General features: G+C 39.9%; 2 protein-coding genes across 10 annotated transcripts in view; one reads left to right on the forward strand and one right to left on the reverse strand.

Moving 5' to 3' along the window:
• HEATR1 (HEAT repeat containing 1) overlaps positions 1-5,933 on the forward strand; it is a 53,418-nt gene extending 47,485 nt beyond the window's left edge. For 2 of the 3 annotated variants that reach the window (XM_017643184.3, XM_037007302.2), the window contains 2 exons: positions 1,023-1,131; positions 2,200-2,503. In XM_017643184.3, the coding sequence (XP_017498673.3) occupies positions 1,023-1,131; positions 2,200-2,288 (198 nt within the window). In that variant the 3' untranslated portion in view covers positions 2,289-2,503. Of the gene's footprint in view, positions 1-1,022; positions 1,132-2,199; positions 2,504-5,422 lie in introns of those variants that run through there. The other variant, XM_037007301.2, reaches the window with a different exon arrangement.
• Positions 1-26,836, reverse strand: part of LGALS8 (galectin 8) — a 50,185-nt gene that overhangs the window by 9,805 nt on the left and 13,544 nt on the right. For 2 of the 7 annotated variants that reach the window (XM_037007304.2, XM_073241256.1), the window contains 10 exons: positions 26,125-26,219; positions 24,828-24,974; positions 13,377-13,465; positions 12,234-12,444; positions 11,351-11,470; positions 10,687-10,728; positions 9,885-9,911; positions 9,039-9,127; positions 8,149-8,314; positions 3,959-5,210 (listed from right to left, as the gene is read on the reverse strand). In XM_037007304.2, coding sequence (XP_036863199.1) covers positions 5,061-5,210; positions 8,149-8,314; positions 9,039-9,127; positions 9,885-9,911; positions 10,687-10,728; positions 11,351-11,470; positions 12,234-12,444; positions 13,377-13,465; positions 24,828-24,866 — 933 coding nt within the window. In that variant the 5' untranslated portion in view covers positions 24,867-24,974; positions 26,125-26,219 and the 3' untranslated portion in view covers positions 3,959-5,060. Of the gene's footprint in view, positions 1-245; positions 3,483-3,958; positions 5,211-8,148; positions 8,315-9,038; positions 9,128-9,884; positions 9,912-10,686; positions 10,729-11,350; positions 11,471-12,233; positions 12,445-13,376; positions 13,466-15,269; positions 15,672-24,827; positions 24,975-26,124; positions 26,220-26,836 lie in introns of those variants that run through there. The other 5 variants (XM_037007305.2, XM_073241257.1, XR_005058305.2 and 2 more) reach the window with 4 other exon arrangements.

Here is a 26,836-nt window from a genome sequence, read left to right on the forward strand (position 1 = left end):
GAATGCTTTCAGTGTCACAGAACTTTTTCACATTAGAGCAGTACATCATCTCTGTTTCATGTTTTAGGCTTAGGATTTTGTGAAATAATACAAAGTAAGTGGGGGTAGCTGACGCCCATTAACTTGGGGGAGGGTGAATAGAAGTTCCGTACATGAGTATCAAGATTTCAAACTCCTCTAGCAGAGAAGCCATTTCTCAACTAATCATCATACTGGAAGCTCGGTGGATAAAACAGACCAGAGCAGACTTGTACTATTAGGTTTATTAGTTGAAATTTATAACATTAGTAAATACGAGAACGAGGTTATTTTGATGGAGCCCCAATTTTTAAATCGTAGGTTCTTAGAAAGTTGCAGAATTAAAGAACTCCACCAAATCCAAATATTCTTCAAATTATCCAAAACCAGAGAGGACTAGTAAATTACCTGCTAACAACTGTTTTATCTAAACACCTGTATGCATTACTTGGCATAGAAAAGACATGTGAGAAACACCCAAAACTTTTTTTAAGGTCCAAAATGAGGATATGGTGACACACAGTTTTTCTTCTTCAGAGCTGGGGTGAGAGTGTGACCAGAGCCAGTGCCCTGGCCCCTCACACAGCCATAGTGGTGACCAGGCAGGTGTCCTGCCTGCAATGGCTGAAGACATCTTTGTGCAGACAGATGGCATCATCTGTCAGCCAGGTGAGCTGTGAGCTCCAGTGTAGTTGGATTCGAAGACATACATGAGTTTGCATGTGGCTTTCTTTTTAGGAAAATACCATAAAAAGACATTCACATTAAAGACCTGCAGTACTGGAACACAGTTTGAAAAACTGATTATATAAAGTTGCCCATATTGTAAACAGATCCCAAATTGTTAAATAAACTAGTATTCTAAGGTGAAAGTTGAATGAATGGATATAAAATAAACTCTAGTGAAGTAACACTTAAAGAGAGCTTGTCTCAAGTCAGATCTTAAGTTAATAAATGAAGCAATACTAGTTTTTTTTAATTGTGTACCTTTTTATCCCTTTCAGGTTCGATTTGCTGCTTTGATCACTGTGTTAGCACTGGCTGAAAAACTAAAGGAGAATTATATTGTCTTGCTACCAGAATCCATTCCTTTCTTAGCTGAATTGATGGAAGGTAATTCCCAAACTACTAAGTACAGTAAAATTCTGTGAAAATGTGCCCACTGATAATGCAGATTTGGATGTAATGTGATTAGCCCCAGGTGCCAGTCCTCTATCTCGCCCCCCATCTCATATGTAAACTTGGGAGGCTGAGTTTGTATTTTGAATCGGGTGGAGGGAAGAGGGCATTAGGAAGGGACCACCTCACCATCACTTGAGACCAGTGTAATATTCAGTCTTTGTTTTTACGTTTTTTTGTGATAGTGCAGACTATAATATTGTTTTTCATTAACCTCCTATGTTTATATGGTTGAATATTTTGGCCCCCAGCAGTGGGGTTATTTTATCAAAATATCTGATGCCATTGAGGATGCAATAGGGTAGCTGCCTGTAAGTATGACCAGCTTTTACTTCCTGCTCCACATGGATGATCTCATTTAATCCTTATGACCGGGTATTTGCCATTATCCCTGTTTTATACAGGAAGAAACTAGAGGCTTTAAAAGGACTAAGTAATTTGATAAACAGTGAGTGTGACAGGTGGAACTGGGTGAAGCCCAGCTTGTGAGGTCTGGACGGCAGTTAATAGTGTGCCACCATAAAACCCTAGAAATAATGGTGCCTCTACCATCAAGCAGGGGAGATGGAGGCAAGCAGATACTTTCATACTGCTGCTTATCCAAAACATTCACCTTGCTTCTTATGTCTTGAAAAGGAAACAAAAAAGAGTACCACTAGCCAAGGCTGTGGCAAAGGCATAACTTGGAAACTTAAGTTGGAGTACTATAAAATCTGCAGATAAAATTGGCACCATGTGCCATCTGTAAAGAAAATAAAAAAGAGTGCCACTCCTAGGAATTTGGGGATTTCATTTATATACTGCTATGTTAAGGTACTATCTTATTCAGCTTCCAAGGCTAAAATTATAAGAAGGGAATGAAGGCAAGGAAGAGTGTGGTAGAAGCAGTCCATGATGTTGCTTCATTATTGCACTTCATTTCTCTTTTGATGAAATGATAGAGAATGCAAGATATGAATAATTAGGCTAATGATGAGGAAGATTAATTTTTTTTTTTTTTAGATGAATGTGAAGAAGTAGAACATCAGTGCCAAAAGACTATTCAGCAACTGGAAGCTATACTAGGAGAGCCACTCCAGAGCTACTTCTGAAACTTCAGGGTTTTTTGGTGTTTCATATTCTGTTCAGAGTTCAATTTTTAATACATTTTTTTTTGGATGTTTGGTACCATGTTACTTTTGGTACCTTAACACCCACTTGGACTTCTTCCCAAAATTCCCACCTGGTTCATGCTACCACATAAGCCTCTCTGCCAGTTGTATAGAACTGCAAAAAGAGTAAAATATACATGGTATTTTTATACAGACTGCTGTGTTTGTTTAATCTTTTCTAATTGATATTATTACAGGCATGTTTAATATTATCAGTACCCAAAGCTAACTATAAAGCCATAAACTCCTGTAAAGGAATGGCTTATGTATATGGTGTGGCATCCATGTCAGATTATTCATTCAAAGTAGCTCTTCAAGATGATTGATTCAGCACTCAACAAGTATGCTTTTGACTGTAAAGCCATTTGGATTTTTATTCTCCATTTTGGATAGATGGTAGTTCAGCCTTAATTTTTATATGTGCCCATAGAGACAAATAGTTCTGGAATACATTTTTAACTCAAGACTATGATTGATGTCTCCTTTATCTTCAGTCTTTTGGGGGGCAGAGCGGGTGGGCTGTTTATAAAATGATCTACACCTGCTGATTCCTGAGATAGCAAGGGCCCAGAAACACTAGGTGGCATGAAGGAGCCCCTTCAGGATTAGAAATGATCACATTTCCATTGGTGGTTAACCAAAGAATTAATTGTATGAGAAAGTAACCGATTTTTTTTTAAGCTTTGAAGTTATCGAGTCTCTCCACTGTGTCATGGTGAAGCTGGAAAGTGAGGGCACAAAGCTGGAAAGCAAACTCACCTCTATTTTATTTATGCCCTTTTATTAAAGGCATCTAAGGACTGTCCCATGCAAAGTTCAAATTTACTTTGAAAATCTTTGACCCAGTTAATAGAAATTTAGTGCAGATTTATGCCAGAAGCAAAAGGCTGATATGCAGTCTTATAGATTAAAGCCTGCATCTTGAAGATGAATGAACACTAATAGCTTCTTTTCGAAAACTGTTAAGATACTGTATTCTACAAAAGAATCAGCTTAGGTCTTAGTAATACCTCCATGTAAAACAAAAATTAACATGAACTACAACTGATAAGAATTAGAAGTAATGTAAGTGGGCTTTTACTTTTTCCTAAGTGGCCTGCAGACTCCAGCATCTCAGTCATGCTCTCTGATGTTCTTTAATGAAAGAAAAATAAAACCTGATTATTAGGGATTCTAGAGCTTCTTGCCTTCTATAACTTTGCCAAACACCACCCGCCTACCCCCCTGCTCTCCCAAAAAGCACACAGTTCTTTTTAGCTTGGCAAGACTCAATCAGCACAAATGAACATGAAAAGGTAGAAAAGAATTAAGCACTAGAGGCTTTTATGCTGAGTACTTTTTTAAAAATTAAGATTAGTTAACAGTATTCTTTTCAGCATATGACTAGAAATAATATCTGACCAGAATCTGTTAGGAAAATATTCCTAAATCCTGGCAGAATTCAGCCCAGCAATTTAATACAATAAAATTATCTGACTGATTTAGCTTTTTACCTTATTCCCAAACCTTTGAAATTTCCTGTAACAAGATCTGACCTGTGAGAATTCTACAAAGAACTTTCTGCCAACTCACTTCAAAGAATAATGGGAAAAAATTACAGAAATGCAACATTTGACTTGCTGACACAGGTTTGATTTTAATCACTTAAAGCGGAACAACGTTTTGATCTCAAGTCACTAATGATGATGGACTAATCTTCAGAAGAGCAAAAAGGTGGTGTTGATTTACATGCAAACAACAGATTTTTATATTGCCTCTCTATTTCATTAGTCTGGTTATATTTTAATTTTCTGATAGTGCCTATTTTATAAACAGTCATTAATCTTGATACTGCCAATTACCCATAAACATTTTACAAATTAAACTCACCTTCTACCAAAAACTTTGTACAGGAGTATGAGCAGACCTTTTACTTACCCTAAATTCATATATTCTAAAATAAGTACTTACTGGTATAGAAATCTGTGACCTTGGGATTGACCTCAAGTTCATTTAAACACCATTTGTTTTTGTTTTGTTTCTTGCCTTAATCTTTGTGTTATGTTCTGATTTCATGACATTAATTATTTGATAATGCTTAACAGCTAACAGAGCTACGTATTCTGCTGAAGAAAATTGCCAGATATAAGTCAACATCAATCTTTTCAATTACAGAGTATGAAAGAACATTGGTTATGAAAGCCATTGCTGGAGAAATAATAATGTCTTCTCTAAATTAGTCTCTAGGTGATTTAATAGCTGAGTAATTCTTCTAAGCATCTGGTGAATTTATATGTGATACTGTAGGAATCAGTGGCACAATGGCAGAGCACAGGAGATTCTGAGCTCCAGGACAGGACAGAGAGAACTGTTTTATGCACTCCTGTGTGTGTGTATCCCTAGCTCCCAGCGCAGTGCTAGCAAAAACATAAGTGCTCAGTGTGTGTTAGCTATATTACACAGTAGGCTTATTACACTTAATAAGAACTTGTTGAATGTGAAGGTCATTTAAAAAAGACAGCAGAAAGGCCTTAATAATGACTATAAGTTGCTGTTGCCTGAAATTCCTTTCTGTGCTGGACTGCATGGGAAGTACTGAGAATACCCAGTAGAACTTAATGTTATACAAGCTCATTTAACAATATATAGAAACAATATAATGATAGATACCTTGTAACAAGGGCAGTGTTACATAAGCCATTTTATATTTCAGTTTTTGTAGCAGTCAGTCAGCTACCAGCTCCTCACTTCCAGTAAGTGGATATCTCCATCAATTTCCAGCGTGTCAATATTGCTAAGCTCTTTAAATCTGTGTTTATACTCCAGGCTGTGTACACCATTTACTGCAATCTTGAATTCTCTAACATCACAGTAAATTATCATCTGGAAGGAAAGTACACACACCATTAGTGGTTCCCCTTGGTTTAAAATAGATTGTTTCTCCATATTCATAGTGTCAAAAAGCAAACCATTTGGTTCACTTTATACACAGAGAAGTTCTCCCAGCCTGCTGCTAATAGCTCCCCTTCTGTGATTTCTAAGACCCTAATCTAAAATGTGTCTGGTACTGGCACCATCTGTCTTGTCCCATGCAGGGGAGTGACTCAACATGCTTGGAACCTCACACTGTCCCAGGCCTGGCTGGCCTTCCTTTCCCCCGCACTCTCTTCTGCAGCAGTCCAGCCCCTGGGGAAGTGGAAAGTTGCCCCTCATCACCAAGGTTTGGAACTCCAGCGAAGGAAGAAAACTGCTGATGTCTTAAATGTCATTCATGGAGGAGCTGACTCCAACTAATAGGCTGGGTACCGAGGGACTTGGATTCTGACTTTTCTGCCTCAAACTCCAGGATCTTTGACAAGTCAGACAATATGAAATTTCAGTTTAGGGTACTTGCTAGGGATTGCACAGCTGCTTGGTGACCCTAATTTCCATTCCATCTCAGCACATCTTGGCTCCTATTTTTTTCAAAAGTTCTTCAAAGTTCAGTATGATTCTATGGAGTAATTAGCATTCTGAGAGACTCAGTTCAGATTTGTCACTGGCATTAGCCTTCAAAGTTGTCTTTGTCTAAAACTCCAGTGAAAAATAAACTGTTCTTTTAAATCACTTTCAGACCTAAACCTCTTATTTCTGATACCACTTTCCCACTGCCAGTCTGGCCACAATTCTACCACGTTTTCCACCCACACGGAAAGGCCATTTGGGTGAGCCTGTGCTGTGCTCCCGTGCTTCTGGCCTCTGTATCAGGGTTTCAGAAGAGCAGAGGGGAGCAGCACAGCCTTGCTGCTGACCTGGCTGCCTCCTGAGGCGAGACTAAGGCACAAAATCGGGATCTGCAGAGAGAAGCAAACTGAGTCTCTTGGTTCTTTCAATAGGACTTGTGGAAATGGCTGCTGGGGGGAACTAGGAGAGGGGAAATTCCATGATAACACAGCTGACAGAAATGAAGGCTCTAGGACTACATGGAGAACTGGGGAAAATGTCCATAATCAGATTCTTTCCCCACAATAATGGTGGAAATCCCAATAATAAACATTTCACAAAATCTGAAGAGAACATAAACAGCCTCATGCTCAGAAGGGAAAATAAGTAGCCTCGGATGCAGTGGAAAAAGACAATTTGTTAGTCAATTAGTCAAATATTAGTCAATATTTTATTAGAGCCAAAGCATTACAAACAAATAGAAAAGAAAGGGCTTGCAGTTAGGTAAACACGCTATTGCAGAACAGAAGAAAAGTAAATACCATTCAAAATAAAGACCCCCAGAGCCTAGAAGAATGGAACAAAAATCCCTCACAACCACCAGACGTTACAGAATACCTGGTAACATGAATTTTTATTAAAAGAAGAGCTCACGAAACCATAAAACTGAAAGATACTTTTTTAAAAGGCTGTAGTTGAATCAATAAATGCATTTGAAATGGCAAGGCACAGAAGATACAGTTTAAAATCAAAGTAGTGGTATAATGGGAAGATCAGAGAATCTCTGTATTTAAGAGGCAGGAGTTTGAAGCAATTGGAAAAAAATCTATCACTACAGAAAACTGACAACAGTGTTCCTACACAAGGATAACTACTGTCCCCAAAGTAGAAAACTAACGAAAGGAAAAATGATTATTTAAAAGGATTTATTTCCCTTTATAATTGTAATACAGGAGCTCCAACTGGGGCTCAGTTCAAGAAACAAGTTATATCACTGGTTTCCCATCACCAACCACAAAGTTCAACTTCACCTCTTCTGTCCCTCCATGAACCCCAAGTCACCCTTTCTACTCTGACTCCTGCCAGTCAACAAAACCTTGTGCTGCCCTTCCCACCTCCATTATCCCCTAAATCTGGAAAACCCAATTTTACCTTCAACCTCCCACATCATTCTGAATTATAAACCAATATCCACAACTTCCAGGGAACCTTCTATGATTAGCTCACATGCATGTTACTCCACATACCAGGGCACAGCATTAAGACTGGAACTTACAAATAAGTATAATAGTCAAACACCCAAGTTCTATTCAGCTTTGATGTCCATGCTTTTAACAGCTAGTTTTTATTAGTCCTTGAGAACTAAAATGGGCCAGCTCATGTGACAGTTTAAAATGCAGAAGTGTGACCTAAAATCAATAATCCTAAATAACTATGTGAGGCAGTGTCACCTAAGCTGAAAATCAATAATCCTAAATAACTATGTGAGGCAGTGTCACCTAAGCTGGTGAGTGAACCTAGCCAACCACCCAGCATCCACATGTCAGGGAAACTTCATTCTCTGCTCAGTGTCACAGAAACATATTTTGGGAAATATTATATTATAATAGTTGTATATCATATGAATCTCTCCATAATCCCAATATATCATAAAACTAGGGACTCATAACTACATCACGCCTTCAAGTTCCAAATATCTAAGCACACTTTCCTTGAGGTCTAACTCTTTGGAAGAACAGACTGCCACCTGAAGCTGTGTATAACCAAGGTGGGGTATGATGGACAGTGAAGTCAGTTTCCTGGTTGCTATATACTCATGTTCACTTAGGATTAACATGTTACTCCAGTTCTGAGTCTAGAACCTTAACTAATAGGGCCTACACAGTAATTTTCAATATAACAACAAATGTCAAATAATTCCAATGCAAATAATGTGATATTCTACTGGCTTTAACATTTATATTAACTGTGTAAAGGGAGGCATTCAAAATAAAAACACCAAAGAAACCAAAACCAACATAATCTCCACATACTAAATCTTTATTTAAATGGACCATTTATCCTACTCCCACTTTCAGGATTCTTTTTCCTGTCCCATTTTCAAAAAAGATAATCTCACCTCAAAGTACATCCTTGGACTAAATGGGAAATATGTAATATTTCTCTCTTCTTCTCCCCAGGCATCCTGAAGAAAAGAATTTCTTACAAATGCTTTAATATTCAGGCGTGGATTCAAGTGGAGAGCAATCTCCTTTGTTTTTCCAGACATTAGATCAACACTAAAGCTTTTGAGAGAAAAAAAAAAACAAGAGAGAGTAGCACAGTTTCTACAATTTTAACAGTCAGAATTGAACTCTGATTGTAACTACACAAAACATAGCACATAAAAGGAATTCAGATGAAGGTCAAATCTTAAACTCTTGAGTTAGCAGTCCATTGATAAAACTATGTTACTTCCAAAATAAAAATACAAAAACTTTTAAATCAATGTTGAAGCTACAGATATGGTTGAGAAGAAACTGAAGAATTAGAGCAAATAAACCAAATGATTACTTCCAGCTGCGCGAATATGGGATTCTTTCAAGCAAGTATTCTAATATCTACATGTTTTTTCTTAAGAGTGTACTGCTATCTAGGTAACAGCTCTAATTTCAAGCTTTTGTAAGTCTGAACATCTCTGGAGAAGGTTACTAAAGCAGAAATTTCTAAGTCAAATGACAAGGGGCCCTAATAAGTTACCTGCTCTCACAGGGCTGTCCTGGAGTTCTACAAGGCAAGGGCATGCCAAGGACAAAATGCCACCCTTCGTGTGGCCATAAAAAGCTGAGGGCAGAACATTGGAATTTAGTGCTGGTTATGCTACTGGCTGGTCTTGCATTTAAACTCTCACCTTTCAAATAAGGCTTATGACACAAGGCCTACCTAAATTTCACAAGGCTGTTATGGGGCATAAGGCAATACATGTGGAAAGCATGCACACTATTATTAATGGAAACTAATGATACTGACCCTTTGGCATTTGTATTCACTTCTCCTTTAATGACGACAGTTCGCCCAGGGCCCATTGAGGAGTTCAATCTCCTAACAAATGGCAGAGTCTGAAAAGAAACCACAGTCAGCACAGGGAAGCCTGCAGAAAGAGATCTCATGAAGGAGCTGCCCAAAGACACTGGCGAAGGCTTAAAGCCCATGACTCTGTAAACCCCATGAAGGCCCAAACTACATCTGCCTTGGTCTCAGGTGGGCCTCCACTGCACGGGGCTCCCAGAAGACACTTCAGGAGGGCGTTTAGATGACGACATGAGTGGACATGGAGTGGAACCCAGTATCCTCTGTATGAGTGAAATGCATTCTGAGAAAGCCACTGTGCTTGGGGTGTGAAGTATGCTCCGTATACTGCCTAGAGGGGAAGCAGCCTGGACAGGAGGGGGTAAGGAAACATTTCAGGCTCAGCCCTTATGCCTGGATGACTGGTATCTGTCCAGGGACAGCATATAAATACAAAGTGGCTGTTCTGGGCTTCTACTGAGGGTAGAGGTTACACATGCCAGCTAATTAAAACTTAACTCGTTATATAGAATTAAGAAAACTTTTAGCTCTTCAAATCTCTGACAAATAAATGGTAGGCAGTATTTTGGCACAAGGCAAAGTGTGATTGGCAGTCGAATCTTTGCTCTTGGTATAGACAGCGCTGGGGACAATTTGAGGCATGTCTCCTCTATTACTAGGCTATAGGGAAACAGTTCTACAATAAGGCAGGGAATGAAGGAAGCTGTCTTCCAAAGGTTAAACTACTCACTTTCCTCAGCAGTTTTATAAAATGTCCCACATTATAACCAAGGCAAAAATACTTACCAACTGTGACATGCCAGACTTCTGTACCTATTGAAAGAGAAAGACACAATGAGGATGCCTGAAAGCAAAGACGGCATCATGCTTGTCAGCAGCTGGCTCTCACTGGCTGTATGGCTGGACCTGGGGGCAGTGGTGTTAGCACCGCCCTGGGCTGCCCACAGGCTATGGGCTTTCTGGAGTGGATGGAGCTGAGAAGGGCCACTTGGGCTGGGGACACAGTCCAATAGTCCTGCTCATCTGAACTCTATCTTCCACTATTAGTTAATTTTTGACAAGATCACACATAAGCTTCAAACATGATTGACTCGGTCTGTCCAGGGTGCCCCCAGAATGCTGAGAATACATGCCACCTATGAGGTACTGAGATGCCTCAGATCTCAGTGTACTGAGATCAGTCAGCCCTCACTTCCCCCACCAACACCTATAAAACCTGTGCTTAAACTGCACTTGTTCCCACAGGGGAGAGAGCAGGTGAGGAAGTTCATTTGCCAGTGCAATGATGGTGTTCAGTCCTTCCAAACACCTCAGCACAGCACTATTCAGAGTTAAGAGCAAGAGGGTCCTTTTTACTAAGAATGGTGGGTGGTGGTCAGATAGATACACTGATGGTTTAAGCATTGCACAGTTACAATGTCTGGCACCACACAAGTAAATGCCTCATTTTCAAATGATTACTTCCAGCCTGTTAATATTAAAAGCTTAATTTAAAAAACTCAGCCTGCCTGCCACCTGATTTACATGGCAGCTAAAAGAACACTTAAACTGGTAATTAAAAGATTTAATACTTAGTTTCTCCACTTAACTCTGTCAGTTCCAGAGTAGATGCTTGGGTACTTCTTACATCCTGAAGAATAAAATATTAATATCCATCAGAATTCCAAATATAAGCAGCTTACCCATCAAAAAGAGCTATAAATGATACTAAATGAAAATACGCTGGACCATTATACTCCCAAAATGCACTTAATGTTAGTGTCCTTTCCCCTATCAAACTGGCAAACAAAGAGAATGACTACATCAGAGTGACTTCAGGGCTAATGTCATAAAGGAGGTGAGCAAACAGCTGAGAGCACAGTTGCTGACTGTCAACTGTTTAATCTTTGGCAGGCAATTGTAGAGTCAGTCATAACTTAAAATGCCAACACCCTCTGACTCAGACACTCCACTTCTAAGAGACTATCTTAGAGAAATGCTCCACTGTACTCCTATGTCAAGGAAATACCCCTTATGTATCCAAAAAGGCGTTTGTTTGTTATTGTTTGGGTTTTTTTTGTTAAAAATAAAGTCCTGGTCAATAAACAGCATCCCAATAGTCTGAAAGATTAATTTCCTAGAAATTAATACACTAATGAGAAAGTTACATTATTTTTATCTTAATAGAAGATACTAATGAGAGCTATTTCATCATCACCATTTCATCAGAAAACATCATCAAAGATGACCCAAAGTCATGGATGGGCACTCACCGAGCTGAAGCTAAAACCAACTGAGTGAATGTTCACTTTGCCATAAATGCCCAGCGTGTCTATCTTCTCTGGGCTAATCCTGTGGCCATAGAGCAGTGTATGTTTTCCATTTACAGCCACCTGGACAGACAGAAGACACAACCATACAGCAACAAGTTTAAAAAGAATGATAACACAAGCACTCAAGGACCAGAGAAGGGAGGGATGAACAGGGTTTAGGAGATTTAGGGAAGATATTCTGGTGGCAGTGGTGTCTGCAGGACAGAGTCTGCGCCTGAGATGGGAGAGCCAGTCTGCTCTGAGGCTCTCCAGGCTGGAGGGAGGGCAGGCGCACATGCCTCCAGGGCCAGACCCTGCCTCACCAATGGGCACTAGCGTCAAAATGCTCCACTAAAGCCATGGGTACTGCTTACTACCCCTAGGATTTCTAAGATCACCTCTGGGTCTAAACTCTTGATCCTAAAGAATATTTGTGACAGGACCAGATTTTAAAAAATGCTTCTGAGCTCTACCTTCTACCATAGGTTTCCCCATCTCTGTTAGTTCCAGGTTCCCCCACAAATGGGTCATGGTGGTTATAATTTACTATCCCATAATTGATCTAACACTGTGCCAGTTCAGAACTAAGCTCAGCCCATATTTGTGGGAGAAATAGGATCTAATAATATGATCTGGCTGCCCTGGACCTGCATTCTGGCACAGCAACATTGGCGGGAGACAGTAGCTGTGCCCCATCTCACATTTAGCTACCTGCCTGGCCCCTACTTTAGAGAAAAATTATAAAGCCACTCTCTCTGTATTGCATAAGTTCACTAACATGGAAAGCTTCCCCATGTGCTTACTCTCATTAATGAGGATTCAACATTCATTCTCCAAAACCTACCTGGAATTTGTCTTTAAGCACCATAATCACAATTTCAAAAGATTTTTCCTTTTTGAAAGGCATGTCATAGGTGATCTCTTCCCATCCCCATTTTTCACTTTTCAAAGTATTACAAACAATGCAGTTGCCCCTTTTGAAACGTGGATTGAAATGAAAGGCCACATCAGCTCGAGGTTTCACACTGCTGCCACGCTGTAGGTCCACCTGGAATCTACACGAGGAAGGAAACATGGCCACATGAGTACTTGGAAGGCTGCCAGCCAAGGCCCAGCAAGTCCGAAGTTCAATCCTCCATTCAGTCAGCTGCGTGGCCTAAACACCTGGTCGCTTCATCTTCCTTTCCTTCTTCCTTAGCGACAGCCCCTGAGCTGCTGCTGGGGCCCCATCTGTCTAGGACAAGCACCCACATTTTCCAGCCTGCCTGGCAGGTAGGCCTGCACATGGGCTGACAGCTCTGCCCTTGAGGAGGAAGTGCGGCGCTCAGGGAAAACCACTGGAAACAGCCTTAAAAGTCACTGGCCTCTGCTTTTCACCTGCAATCAACACCCCCACTCCCCTGCCAAGACCACATGCACCCAACCCAGCTACCTAAGACACACATGTGAGGGCTGGAGTTCTAGCTTCCATGGAGGAGAAAGAGGGCCCCACACTAGGGACAGCAAAGTGGTGAGCGAAGAGGCCTATCTCTCTAATATTAGACCCTATGGAGTTGCCTTGCAATATCTGGCTGTCTCCTTTAGACTTAACTTTCACATCTTATTGAAACCACTGGAATTTGGATGCCAGCCACACAGAGTTGAGCCCACCAGTAACTGACAGCCTTGTCCAAAGCAAGCGCTGGATACCACTACCTCAAACAGATCTTAAGACATGCTGTGGATGCTGCACTATAACCAAACTGTCCCTGTCATCTGGCCACAACTCCTTCATTAACTTCATATTCTTTACACTGAAATCAGACTTGTAGTAATAAAAAAAAAATCCAAATAGCCTTTCTTGACTTGGTCACCTTGGCCAGGGCTACTGATGGAAGCAGAGTCAGGCCTCACAGAGTCACAGTGGCTCTCCCTGTTATGTCTGCTGTTGTTCCACAATCACAAAGACAGTTTATTCATGTTTTTTCATCTAACACAATACTTTTACCTGTCCGAATCGTTAGGAACATTCCCACATATTACGATCAAAGTTCCAGGCTCTAACTGCTCTGGAATGGTCCCAACGTAGGGGATTACCTAGAAAAAATGATTTTAATAAGTGCATGTTCACATAAACAAAACTGAAAGACTACATTCTTAAAGGCTGCATATAAAGTTGCACAGACCCCAGTTTTCCAAGTTATCCTCACTATTCAAACAGCTATAAGGGAACAACAAGGCTAGGATATTCAGTGTCTGCAAACCACTCTGAGTTCTGTGGAAAACAGGCACAAGATAAATACTACCCACAGCACTTTTTATTTGGCTGGTGCTTCTGTGAAATAGAAAGAGCAACTTGTTGCAATGGCATACCCCACCCTTTGTGAATGTTCCACTGATGTCCCAACGGCAGCAAGACCACAGAAGGCCCTCAGCCAAGGCTGACAGAGATGCTGGCACTCACTGCCTGTGGAGGCAGCTCAGGTTTCAGTCACTCCTCCACACCTGGGATGGGATCTGAGGCTGAATCTCCACTCAGCTTCCAGACTGCAACCCATGCCACACTGCTGGAAACCAGAGAGCTGTGTGGCCTTAAGATAAGCTCCAAAGGCCTGTGGCACACCCTCCTGGCTGGCCCAGTCTGCAGACATGGGCTCTGACAGGCAGTTCTGCACTGTTCCATCTCAAGCTGCCCCTTCATCACCTGGAACCCAGCCTTTCTGTCTGGGGCCTGACACACATCAGGCCTTGTCATTTTCTTGCCCAGAGATCACTCCACTGCCCTGCCTGCCCACTGTGGCTGCATCTCCTGCACCACAACCATCTCCTCCCTGACTTCGGAACACCAGACCAAGCTCACCAGGCCAGACACCATCATGCTTTATGCCAGGCTCATCCAACTTATGATATATATGTTAAAATCTATCCACAGTAGCTCTGATTATGCAGAAATAAATAAATAAAAGAAGAGGCCATATTAAAGTAGCTGTAAATTGGTGGCTTATAAGCTGAAAAAATCTCATCTTAAGCACTGTCTCCTCTGTGGAGCCTTTTCACACCCCCTAGGCCAACTGAGCCCCTCTCTGAGGGCCTTCATGGCATTTTATACTCTGTTCACTTGGACACTTCTCTGCCTAAATTGTGAGCTGCATGGGGCAGGCTTGGGTCATCACATTTACATCCCTAGGATAGAGGTCCAAAGATGATCAATGATTACATGGAGAAAAAATGATATCCCCCAGCTCAGAAAAGGGGCTCTGGCAGGCCTCACACACGCAGAAGAGTAGCAACTATGCAGCTGCTTGCTGAAGACCCAGTTCTGTCACCACTGTTGCCTTAAGCAGTAAGTAACTACCAAACCCAGTAATCATCTGGTGTCTTGGCAACTGCTGAGTGCAGTGTGGGTGGGATGAACAAAGCCCATCAGACCAGAAAACGAAAACACAATACATATACAGAGTGTGGCTACAGCTACACATCAGAATGGTAGGTTTCTGGTGTGTAAAGAATGTGGAAGGAATTACGCCTCTATACTGATCTTTTGGGCCTCAGCTGATCCCAAGAATTGAGAGCAGCAGCTTCCATACTGTAAATCTCTTAATAACATGAGAGTAATTTTTTTAACTTCAAATTTTATATATGTTCAAATTATACAGAATATTTAATAATAAAAATATTAGGATACAAATATCAATAAGAAAAGAGCCTAGAAAACTATATACAGTAAGACCTTAATTATTAATAAACATTTAGAAGAAAAAGAAACACTCTAAGGAAATAAATCAAAAGTGTTACAATTGTTTTGAGGCACAGGATTTAAATTTTCTCCATATATTTGTGCTAAACACCAGCTTTCCTTTTGGGAGTCTGAAATTTTAGTAGGTACTGGACAGAAGCTTACCTCTGCGACCAGCCTCCAGTAAAAACCCTGGGCAGGGAGTCTCTAATGAGCTTCCCTGGTAGACAGCATGTCACACATGTTGTCACAGCTGGTTGCTGGGAGACTTGAGCATATCCTGTGCGACTCCACTGGGAGAGTATCCTTCCCCTGGACTTGGCCCTGTGGGCCTTTTCCCTTTGTAACTTTGCTCTGTATCCTTTCACTGTAATAAATCCCAGCCAAAAAATAGGACCTATGCCGGTGAATCATCAAAACTAGGGGTGTGGTAGAGACCTCAATGCAGGGGGTGAGAAGAGAAAGAAAAGAGAAGCATCAGAGAAGGGCGGGCATATCAAGGAAGTCACTTTCAATTTGAGGACTGTCAATATCTTTAACATGGAAAATAAGGAAGATTCAAAACAAAAAAGATAATGAAATGAAAATCATACCCTTTGACCCAGTGATTCCTCTTTTACAGATTTATCCTACAGACACTGGCACACCTGCACATGTGCCCAGAGATGCTTGTACAAGGATGTACACCGTAACACTGGGTACATCACCGAAGGAGCAGCCCTCTAACAGGAACTGGCTCAGTAAGTTAGAGAACACCTACACAGTGGACTACTTATGCAGCCATTAAAGTAAGTGAGGCATTCTAAATGAGCTGTTTTATCTCCAAAATTTGTTAAATGGGGAAAAAAAAGGAGGGTAGAGAACCATTAATATAGTATGATAAATGCACATAAAGAAACATGATATAAAAAAGTTGATATACACTACCCACACACTCTTGGATATTCACATATATTCTAAGGGAGAATACACAGTAAACAGGTAGAAAATAATTGCCTTTAGGAAGGGGAACTGAGCACCAAGACAGAAGGAAAATTTGTTTTAATGGAACCCTTAAATACTGTTGGAATTTAAAAAGTGATTTACACACATTATTTCTATTATTTAAAAAATAATAATGAAAAAGGCAAAGCCACTGGGTTTGACATGAATGAATTTTAAATTTTGAAGACAGTTTATTCTCAAACTACTAGGGGCTTGAGAGACCACGAGGGAGAAATTAAACAGCAGAAAGACACTGACAAAACAGGAAACCACAAAAGGGAGGCTGGGTGTGGGGAAGGAGATGTGAGCTTAGTTTTGAATCCATAGTCCTGAAGGGCTGGCAGGGAATCTGAGAGATGGAGATTATCTTAGGTGACTGTATGCAGATTGCATACACATTCAAAAGGTCTACATGTCATCAGTTAATAGATGAAAGAAAGAAAGAACTTAAAAGACTACACAGAGAGCAGAGCTGCACTGAAGAAATCAAGGCAGTGGACACGGACCCACCCTCCCCTTTCAGGAGGCTCTGCAGAAGAGCATCAAGGGAACGAAGGCTGGACGGGACCCTGGAGGCTGAAAAAGAAAGACTGTATTTTTCTGTGACTGAAGATTAAATTGTAAGGTGGAAAGGGAGGTACAAAGAATACTATGGGGAAGAGGGTAAATGTGGAATGGAGGATCCCAAGGAAATGGGAATGATGAGCTTTTTTAGGACTGGGTAGAATTAATGTTAACAAGTGGTTTGTTAACTTGGACTCACAATCAATATGTTTCACTTCTAAATTACTTCTTAACCAGCTACCACTTAATCATACCTTAAGAACTCTATGAACAACAATAAAAAAACATTTAGGTACATGCTATGAGTTGCCAAACAATAGATTTCACTGAGGCTATTTCTGGTATATGGTGAAAAAACTGTCATCTGAAGTTTTCATTCAATTTCAATAGAAAGAAAAGTGAGCCTGACTTTTTTTTAGTCTTGCAATTCCACTGGTTGAACTAGTCAATGAAATATATTAAAAATGAAAAAAGCACAGGCCAGTTATACAATATACTTTATCTTTTCCAAGAAGAGTCAATATAGAATGTGTCTGCCACCAATGTAGACCAAAACTTTAGAAACCTTCAGAGATCAAAGAGAACATGTGGCAGTTCTGTGTCTTCATTATGTTCAATAGAGAATATAGTAGAAACTTGGTAACACTTCCATATTGTTTGAATTGATCACTCACAAGATAATCATAATGCAAGAAAACAAGTTTGTGTAAATCTAGCTTGTACACCACACGAACTGATTAATTTAAAATATCTAACTTGCTCATATACATGCTGCCTACAAGAGACTCACTTTAAACCCAAAGACATACACACAGACTAAAAGTGAAGGAATGGAAAAAGATATTTTATGCAAACCATAGGGAGAAAAAAGCAGGAGTTGCAGTACTTGTATCAGACAAAATAGACTTCAAAACAAAGAAAGTAACAAGAAACAAAGAAGGACATTACATAATGATAAAGGGGTCAGTTCAACAAGAGGATCCCAACACAGAGCACCTACATGTGAAACAAATACTAACATAATTAATGGAGGGAAATAGAAAGCAATGCATTCATTCTAGGAGACTTCAATACACCAAGGACAGATCAACCAGACAGAAAATAAGTAAGGACACAGAGGCACTGAAAAACATACTAGAACAGATGGACCTACCAGACATCTACAGAACTCTACACCCAAAAGCAGCAGGATACACATTCTTCTCAAATGCACATGGAACATTTTCCAGAAGAGACCACATACTAGGCCACAAAAAGAGCCTCAGTAAATTAAAAAAGATTGAAATTGTACCAACCAACTTCTCAGATCACACAGGCATAAAACCAGAAGTAAATTATACAAACAAAACAAAAATCCTCACAAATACATGGAGGCTTAAAAACATGCTCCTAAATAATCAATGGATCAACTGCCAAATTAAAACAGAGATCAAGCAATATATGGCAACAAATGAGAACAACAGCAAAATGCCCCAACTTCTGTGGGATGCAGCAAAGGCAGTTCTAAGACAAAAGTATATAGCAATCCAGGCCTATTTAAAGAAGGAAGAACAATCCAAAATAAATAGTCTAAATTCACAATTATCAAAACTGGAAAAAGAAGAACAAATGAGGCCCAACATCAGCAAAAGGAGGGACATAATAAACATTACAGCATAAATAAATAAAATCGAGAAGATTAAAATAGAAAAAATAATTGAAATCAAGAGCTGGTTCTTTGAGAAAATAAACAAAATAGATAAACCCCTAGCCAGAATTATTAAGACAAAAAGAGAATCTACACACATTAACAGAGTCAGAAATGAGAAAGGAAAAATCATGATGGACACCACAGAAATACAAAGAATTATTAGAGAATACTATGAAAACCTATATGCTAAGAAGCTGGATAACCTAGAAGAAATGGACAACTTTCTAGAAAAATACGACCTTCCAAGACTGATCAAGGAAGAAACAGAAAATCTAAAAACACCAATTAACAGCAACAAAATTGAATCAGTAATCAAAAAACTACCCAAGAACAAAACTCCCAGACCAGATGTATTACCACTGAATTTTACCAGACATATAGAGAAGACATGACACCCATTCTCCTTAAAGTTTAAAAAAAAAATAGAAGAGTGAACACTTCCAAACTCATTCTTTGAGGCCAGCATCACTCTAATACCAAAACCAGACAAAGTCATCACACACACAAAAAAACTACAGACCAATATTCCTGATGAACATAGATGCAAAAATATTCAACAAAATATTAGCAAACCAAATTAAAAAATACATCAAGAGGATCACACACCATGATCAAGTGGGATTCATCTCAGAGATGCAAGGATGGTACAACATTTGGAAATCTATCAACATCATCCACCACATCAACTAAAAGAAGGACAAAAACCACGTGATCATCTCCATAGATGCTGAAAAAGAATTCAATAAAATCCAACATCCATTCATGATAAAAACTCTCAACAAAATGGCTATAGAGGGCAAGTACCTCAACATAATAAAGGCCATATATGACAAACACACAGCCAACATTATACTCAACAGCGAGAAGCTGAAAGCTTTTCCCCTAAGATTGGGAACAAGACCAGAATGCTCACTCTCCCCACTTTTATTCAACATAGTACTGGAGGTACTAGCCATGACAATCAGACAACACAAAGAAATAAAAGACATCCAGATTGGTAAGGAAGAAGTCAAACTGTCACTGTTTGCAGATGACATCATATTGTACATAACAAACCCTAAAGAATCCACTCCAAAACTACTAGAACTAATATCTGAATTCAGCAAAGTTGCAGGATACAAAATTAATACACAAAATTCTGTTGCATTCCTATACACTAAAGATGAACTATCAGAAAGAGAAATCAGGAAAACAATTCCATTCACAATTGCATCAAAAAGAATAAAATACCTAGGAATAAATCTAAGCAAGGAAGTGAAAGACCTATACTCTGAAAACTATAAGACATTCTTAAGAGAAATTAAAGAGGACACTAACAAATGGAAATTCATCCCTTGCTATTGGGTAGGAAGAATTAATATTGTCAAAATGGCCATCCTACCCAAAGCAATCTACAGATTCAATGCAATCCATATCAAAATACCTATAGTATTCTTCAACGAACTGGAACAAATAGTTCAAAAATTCACAGGATCCACAAAAGACCCTGAATAGTCAAAGCAATCCTGAAAATAAAGAATAAAGCAGGGGGGATCTCACTTCCCAACTTCAAGCTCTACTACAAAGCCACAGTAATGAAGACAAATTGGTACTGGCAGAAGAACAGAACCACAGACCAGTAGAACAGAACAGAGAGTTCAGATATTAACCCAAACACATAAGGTCAATGAATATACAATAAAAGAGCCATGGATATACAATGGGGAAATGAAGCCTCTTCAACAGCTCGTGTTGGCAAAACTGGACAGCTAAATGTGAGAGAATGAAACTGGATCACTGTCTAACCCCATACACAAAAGTAAATTCAAAATGGATCGAAGACCTGAATGTAAGTCATGAAATGATAACACTCTTAGGAAAAAACATAAGCAAAAATCTCTTAGACATAAACATGAGTGACTTCTTCATGAACATATCTTCCTGGGCAAGGGAAACAAAAGCAAAAATCAACAAGTGGGACTATATCAAGCTGAAAAGCTTCTGTACAGCAAAGGACAACATCAGTAGAACAAAAAAAGGCATCCTACAGTATGGGAGAATATATTCAAAAAGGACATGTCTGATAAGGGGTTGACATCCAAAATATATAAAGAGCTCAGGCACCTCAACAAACAAAAAGCAAAAAGTCCAATTAAAAAATGGGCAAAGGATCTGAACAGACACTTCTCCAAAGAAGAAATTCAGATGGCCAACAGGCACGTGAAAAGATGCTCCACATAGCTAATCATCAGAGAAATGCAAATAAAACCACAGTGAGATATCACCTCACATCAGTTAGGATGGCCACCATTCAAAAGACAAACAACAACAAATGTTGGCGAGGATGTGGAGAAAGGGGAACTCTCCTACACTCCTGGTGGGAATGTAAATTAGTTCAACCATTGTGGAAAGCAGTATGGAGGTTCCTCAAAAAGCTCAAAATAGAAATACCCTTTGGCCCTGGAATTCCACTCCTAGATATTTACCCTAAGAATGCAGGAGCCCAGTTTGAAAAAGATATATGCACCCCTATGTTTATCACAGCACTGTTCACAATAGCCAAGAAATGGAAGCAACCTAAGTGTCCACCAGTAGATGAATGGATAAAGAAGATGTGGTACATATACACAATGGAATATTATTCAGCCATAAGAAGAAAACAAATCCTACCATTTGCAACAACATGGATGAAGCTAGAGGGTATTATGCTCAGTGAAATAAGCCAGGCAGAGAAGCACAAAATGATTTCACTCATCTGTGGAGTATAAGAACAAAGAAAAAACTGAAGGAACAAAACAACAGCAGACTCACAGAACCCAAGCATGGACTAACAATTACCAAAGGGAAAGGGACTGGGGAGGATGGGTGGGAAGGGGGAAAAAAGGGCATTATGATTAGCACACATAATGTGGTGGTGGGGGCATGGGGAAGGCAGTATAACACAGAGAAGACAAGTAGTGATTCTACAGCATCTTACTACGCTGATGGACAGTGACTGTAATGGGGTATGTGGTGGGGACTTGGTAATGGGTGAGTCTAGTAACCATGTTGTTCGTGTAAGTGTATATTAATGATACCAAAATAAAAAACAAACAAAAAAGCTAAAAAAAAAAAGAATGAATAGGGCCTGTTCCCAGCAGACCAGGCTGTCCAGTCATCCTGCTAGCAACTATCTAATGCAGTGATCAGCTAACGATGGGCCAGCATATCCCACCCACTGGTCTGTGTGTGAAGAATGGTTTCTTTAGAAGAATAATTTGCAAGAAAACACTACCTTTGAAAACTGGTTAAGCAAAATTGGTTTCCTTCCCTGCCGGGAGCCATGCTACTCAAGCTGTGTAGCAAAGCTCAGACTGGAGGAAGACCTCCACAAATCAAGGGCCTTTGCAGCTGGCTCCCCCATTACCTACCTTGATTTTGTTATTCTCCATTATACTACTGGCTTTGCTTTTGCTTGCATTTTTGCCAAAGACTAAGCTAACCTTTGATAAGTAGCACGGAAAGGAGGAGAACATAAACTTCCCAAAAGCTTTTCAGGACAGTGCTCCTGAAGAATAGAACACACAGGGGCCAGATGGCGATGTTGGCATAGAATACTGAAACCTGCAGTTAGTCAAAAATTGACTACCCCATCTCCACCTAAGTAGGAATGCCCCCCTTGTTTGCCTCACCTTGTGAAATTGGTGATGAAGAGTTTTATAGAAATTTTAGAGAAATAGAGATATAGTGGAATACTGAATGGAATAACCCTGTCTGACACTTAATCAATCTACTCATGTTTTCTTCCCTCTGCTACTTCTATAGTTTTTCTTCTTCCTTCCTAATTACAGCCCTTTACTAGAATTTGTGCCTCATATGTGAAATTACCAAGTACCATAATTCTTCCAAGTGGTAAAGATACCTCAAGACAAGTGCTGGGCATAGAAGCCACAGAGCATAAATCTGCAAAGAAGTGAAAAACTAACCTTTTCAAAGAACATTACTTCTCTCTCACTTACCAGCTTTACATCTCCCTGTATGTTCCCAGAAGATGGCTGGTTAGCCAGAGACAGGTAAGATTCCTCAAGGGAGGAACAACCTAAGACAGGCACAGTCACAGGGGAGCCATCAGGTGAGAAAATGAGGGCCAACAGAGGTGAGGCTTAGTACCTCACCCCCCCAGTTTTGAGAGAAGTTGTCTATACCTATGGATATTTTGTTGCCCTTATCTGGCTTGGATTAATACCTAGTCTACAGGCACAAACCTGATCATCTACACTTGCCTTCTTACAGTTCTAAATCATGCTTTCTATCTTTGTCTTGCATCTACCTATGATAGAATAAATATTATAAGGGGATAAAATGTACCCATTGCATTAGAAATACAGATGATGATACCTGCCTAGCTAACTGTAGCAGTGAGTGACCTGTATTTCACCCTGAGCTGATAGACTCCATAGTCACTATTACATGCTGCACATTTCTGTGGTAGCATGCATTACTTAGAAACAGCTTTAAATAGAAACAGGAGACACAATAGAGTATATGTTGCTAGGAAAAGTTTCAGTCAAGGAATAGAAAAAGATCACCTGTCTAACACTTGGCTAACCATGTATAGATTAGAAGAAAACAGAAAGAAAAAAGCTTGCCTATGCTTGTTAATCAAAAGAACAAATAAAAAATAAACATATCCTTGTGCAAAATGGTATAAATAAAGCTGTCATTAGCCCTATGTTGAGAGACCACCTCCATCTGACTCTGTGTCCTGTCTCTCTGTGCACCGACTCCGCCTCATCCTTTTGGGCTTCACACACCAGCCCCCCACCAGCTGGAGCTGGACTCTGGCACTTCCCAGAAATTCCATTCTTCTTATTAGTAAACCTGTATATCAAAATATTGTACTTCATACATTTTGAATTTCATCAATAAAACATTTGTGGTAAATAAAAAAAATATCTAAGTTATTTATTTGCTGCCCCTTTGTTTTTCCCATTGTCTTTTAAATGCTAGAAGGAGAAAGAGCCTCAGTGCCATATAGGCACTCAATGCTATGACTTCTTAACAATAAGGGAAATTTTAAGACAGATCAAAATGTTATTTTCGCCATTCAGTTCAGTCTTTCTACCTCTAGATTTTTCTGCTTATAAGATGTGACTATAAAACAGAAAAACTAATTAAACAAAAAAGCTATTTGCCAACAATATGTGCTTTGGAAACTTGTTACTGAGAACTATCCTCAGAATAACTGTGGGGCCGTCTGGGGGCCCTGAGTGCCTCTAGTGCTCTACAGCAGCACTACCTCACCTGGCCCCTCATCAGGAAATGAATGTCAACTTGTTTTTGTTTCAACTCTGTGGTTGATATGCTAACTCCAGAAATTACAGAAACCATCAGAAGACGTACAGGGATTTTAACCTATAAAGTTACTTTCTAAATAACATTCAAATAAGGCTCTTTGCGCAGGAAGGACAAAACTGAACTGTGTGACCTGACCATCTGCTCTTCCTCCTGGCTGAGCTAACAGTCACCATCGGCAGGCAGCCTTTTTTCTTGTTTTTAACCTTGATATGTTTTTAACTCGAAGATACACAAAATCATTTTAAATGTCTCACTAACTTCAAACTCAGTAAGAGTTCCTTTTTTTAAAGCTTCTATGATTGAAAGCTCTCTTCTAAGACTGAATTTGCTTGACATGGTGGTTGTACCTCATTCATGCACAATGACATTAAAACATAAGGAAAATATAGTTATGGCTACAAAGTAAATAATAAGACTGAACAAACACTAACAGGACTTGTTCAAGGCCTTACTTCAAACGGCTCCCAGCCACCTTTTTGCCCAAGAGTCTTTTAAGGGGCTAGCAAAAAAAGCAGCAACTCTAATTAGACTAAGTACATGACTGAGCTTCACATATGTGTAAACTAGACATTTCTACAGATCCCATCATCACATAAAGCTAACACAAGTTCACTACTTCCCAGGATGGACATTAAAACTTCGAGCAGTACAGTCACTCAAGGGTTCTACCAGCCTGAGGTGAGGATGAGACCTTTCATATTTCTCATTCTCCATCTCACCACCAGCTTTTGACATTTTCCTTGTTCAAGTGCCAGGCAGTATTTGAAAGGCAGAGGGAAAAGCTAATATTAACTTCTCATGAACAGGTCTAATTAAAAAAGAAAATTAAAAACTTGTAAAGTAAGAAACCCATTTCCCTTTGAAAATTATGTCTCAGGATCATCTGAGCTTTCCCACCACCACTAAAGTAGGCTCCCTCCACTTACCCCCATGCTCTCCATCCATCACCTTATATTATAACCACAACCTCTTCCATTACACTGAGCTCCAATGGCTGCACATGTGTTTCAGTCAGCAGCACCCTCAGCCCCTACCACACAGTGGGTGCTTTACTAGGCTTACTGTATCTTATTCTCATCCTCCCTCCCCAGCAATGGATAATAACTATCCACTTGGACTTGCTCTCAATCCTGCCATAGGTAAAAAGTGATTTTATAAAAATCAGTTACCGGGTTATAGATGATATTCTGTAGGTTATGTAAGGACATCGTTCTTTTCCACCTTATTGTTGCTTGGAGTCTCTCTTCTGTGTATGATCTAAGATCTTAAGCAAGTTTCATTTAAAGGCTTCCAAGACTGAAACTGAGGCACTTGCCCTGTGTAAAATCAAAGTAAAGGAAAAGAAAAATAAACATCCAGTATTTTTTTCATGTCATAACTATTTTTAAATTCAGGGTATAAATTATTTTACTGATACCAAATAACAGGATATTACTACCTAGAAACTAATTAATTACACCAAATCAAAACACAGAGCCCATGGTGAAAAAGACCCACTTACTAATCTCAGAGTACCTGCTGGAGTCAGGAGGCAGCCAGGGCCATCTGCTGGGACTGAGACATTGCAGCCTCAGGGCCCACCTCAGCCAGGCCCTGGCCAACAGGACAACAACCCTGAACATCAGCAGACCCCAATAGTCATGGGCAGGCCTTACAGCCAGCAGGGCTGGGGACCACCCCACCCCACAGCAGGCCTGGCCAGGCCTCAAGCCAGGCAGGGTACAGGCCCACCCACCAGTGCACCCACAACAGTCATGCCCTGCCACAACAGGAGAGTGCGTGCAGCCCATGTAGGGGACACCCCTTGAGCACCAGGCTCAGGGGGCCAGGGGACAGTTCTAGGCCCCACAGACATCTACATAAGGTTACTCCTTCAAGATCAGGAGACACAGCTGACCTACATAATACACAGAAACAGAGTCAGGCAAAATGAGGGAAAAGAAAAATATGTTCCAAACAAAAGAACAAGACAAAACTTCAAAAAAACAACTAATTGAAACAGAGATAAGCAATTTACCCAATAGAGTTCAAAGTAATGGTCATAAAGATGTTTACCAAACTGAAGAGAAGAACTGATGAACACCATGAAAACCTCAACACAAAGATAGGAAATGGTAAGAAACTACAAATCAGGACCAAAGAATAAAGTAATGGAAATAAAAAATACACTAGAGGAAATAAACAGCAAACTAGATGTTACAGAAGTACAGATCAGCTATCTGGAAGACAAGGGTAGTAGAAATCATCCAAACATTGTCGGCTCCCCACTGCCTCTGACCTGCAGATTTGGAGGGAATGCGACAGAATGCTGAAGATCTGAAAGGCCAGCCAGGGGACTCAAGGCATTGCAGCACAAGAGTAATGCCGAAGAGGCACTCCTTGTATTTATTGAGCAAATGAACTTAACACCTAAAGAATTCTGAGTAGGGGGTTCAACATATGATCAACACACAATCATTATCTGACCTTGAGTCTAGTCCTAGGGTGTGATGCTCCTCAAGGACACCAAAACCATGTGAGGGCGGTCACGAGTTGCAGGAACTGTTTTGGCTCTAATCATTCTGTTTTTGATCACGCATCAAGAATTATAGGAAAAACAAACAAGTGGTATGAATTTGTACATTTGATTTCTGTATTACTTGATTTGTGTATTAATCCAATTAATCTCACATTTCCCTTTTCTCTTAAGTAGTAGATAGATACAATAAAGAATATAGCAAGTAGACAGTTTCTAACAGAAGGCTTTTAACATAGTTAATTTACGTGATGTGAAATAAAGATAGAAAATAGATTCAGTGCAATTAGAAGGTAATTCCATGTGGGCGATCATGAGGGGAACAGTGTATCACAGAGAAGGGATGTAGTGGATCTCTGGCAGCTTGCTGCACTGATGGACAGTGACTGCATTGGGGTATGGGTCAGGACTTGATAATATGGGTAAATGTAATAACTACATTGTTTTTTCATGTGAAACATTCATAAGGGTGTATATCAATCATACCTTAATAAAAATTTTAAAAAAAGAAGGTAATTACAGGTGATCAGGTCTATGCCTATTTACTGAGTTTTGATCTGAGTTGGGCAAGGGCAGCTAAACAGCCATGGGTGCAGAAGCTTTCTGTCAAAACTCGGGGGGTGAGGTTCTTAAGCCTCACCTCTGTTGACCCCCAATTTCTCA

This window comes from Manis javanica, chromosome 7 (genome assembly GCF_040802235.1).
Source record: "Manis javanica isolate MJ-LG chromosome 7, MJ_LKY, whole genome shotgun sequence".
In the NCBI taxonomy this organism is placed as follows: Eukaryota; Metazoa; Chordata; class Mammalia; order Pholidota; family Manidae; genus Manis; species Manis javanica.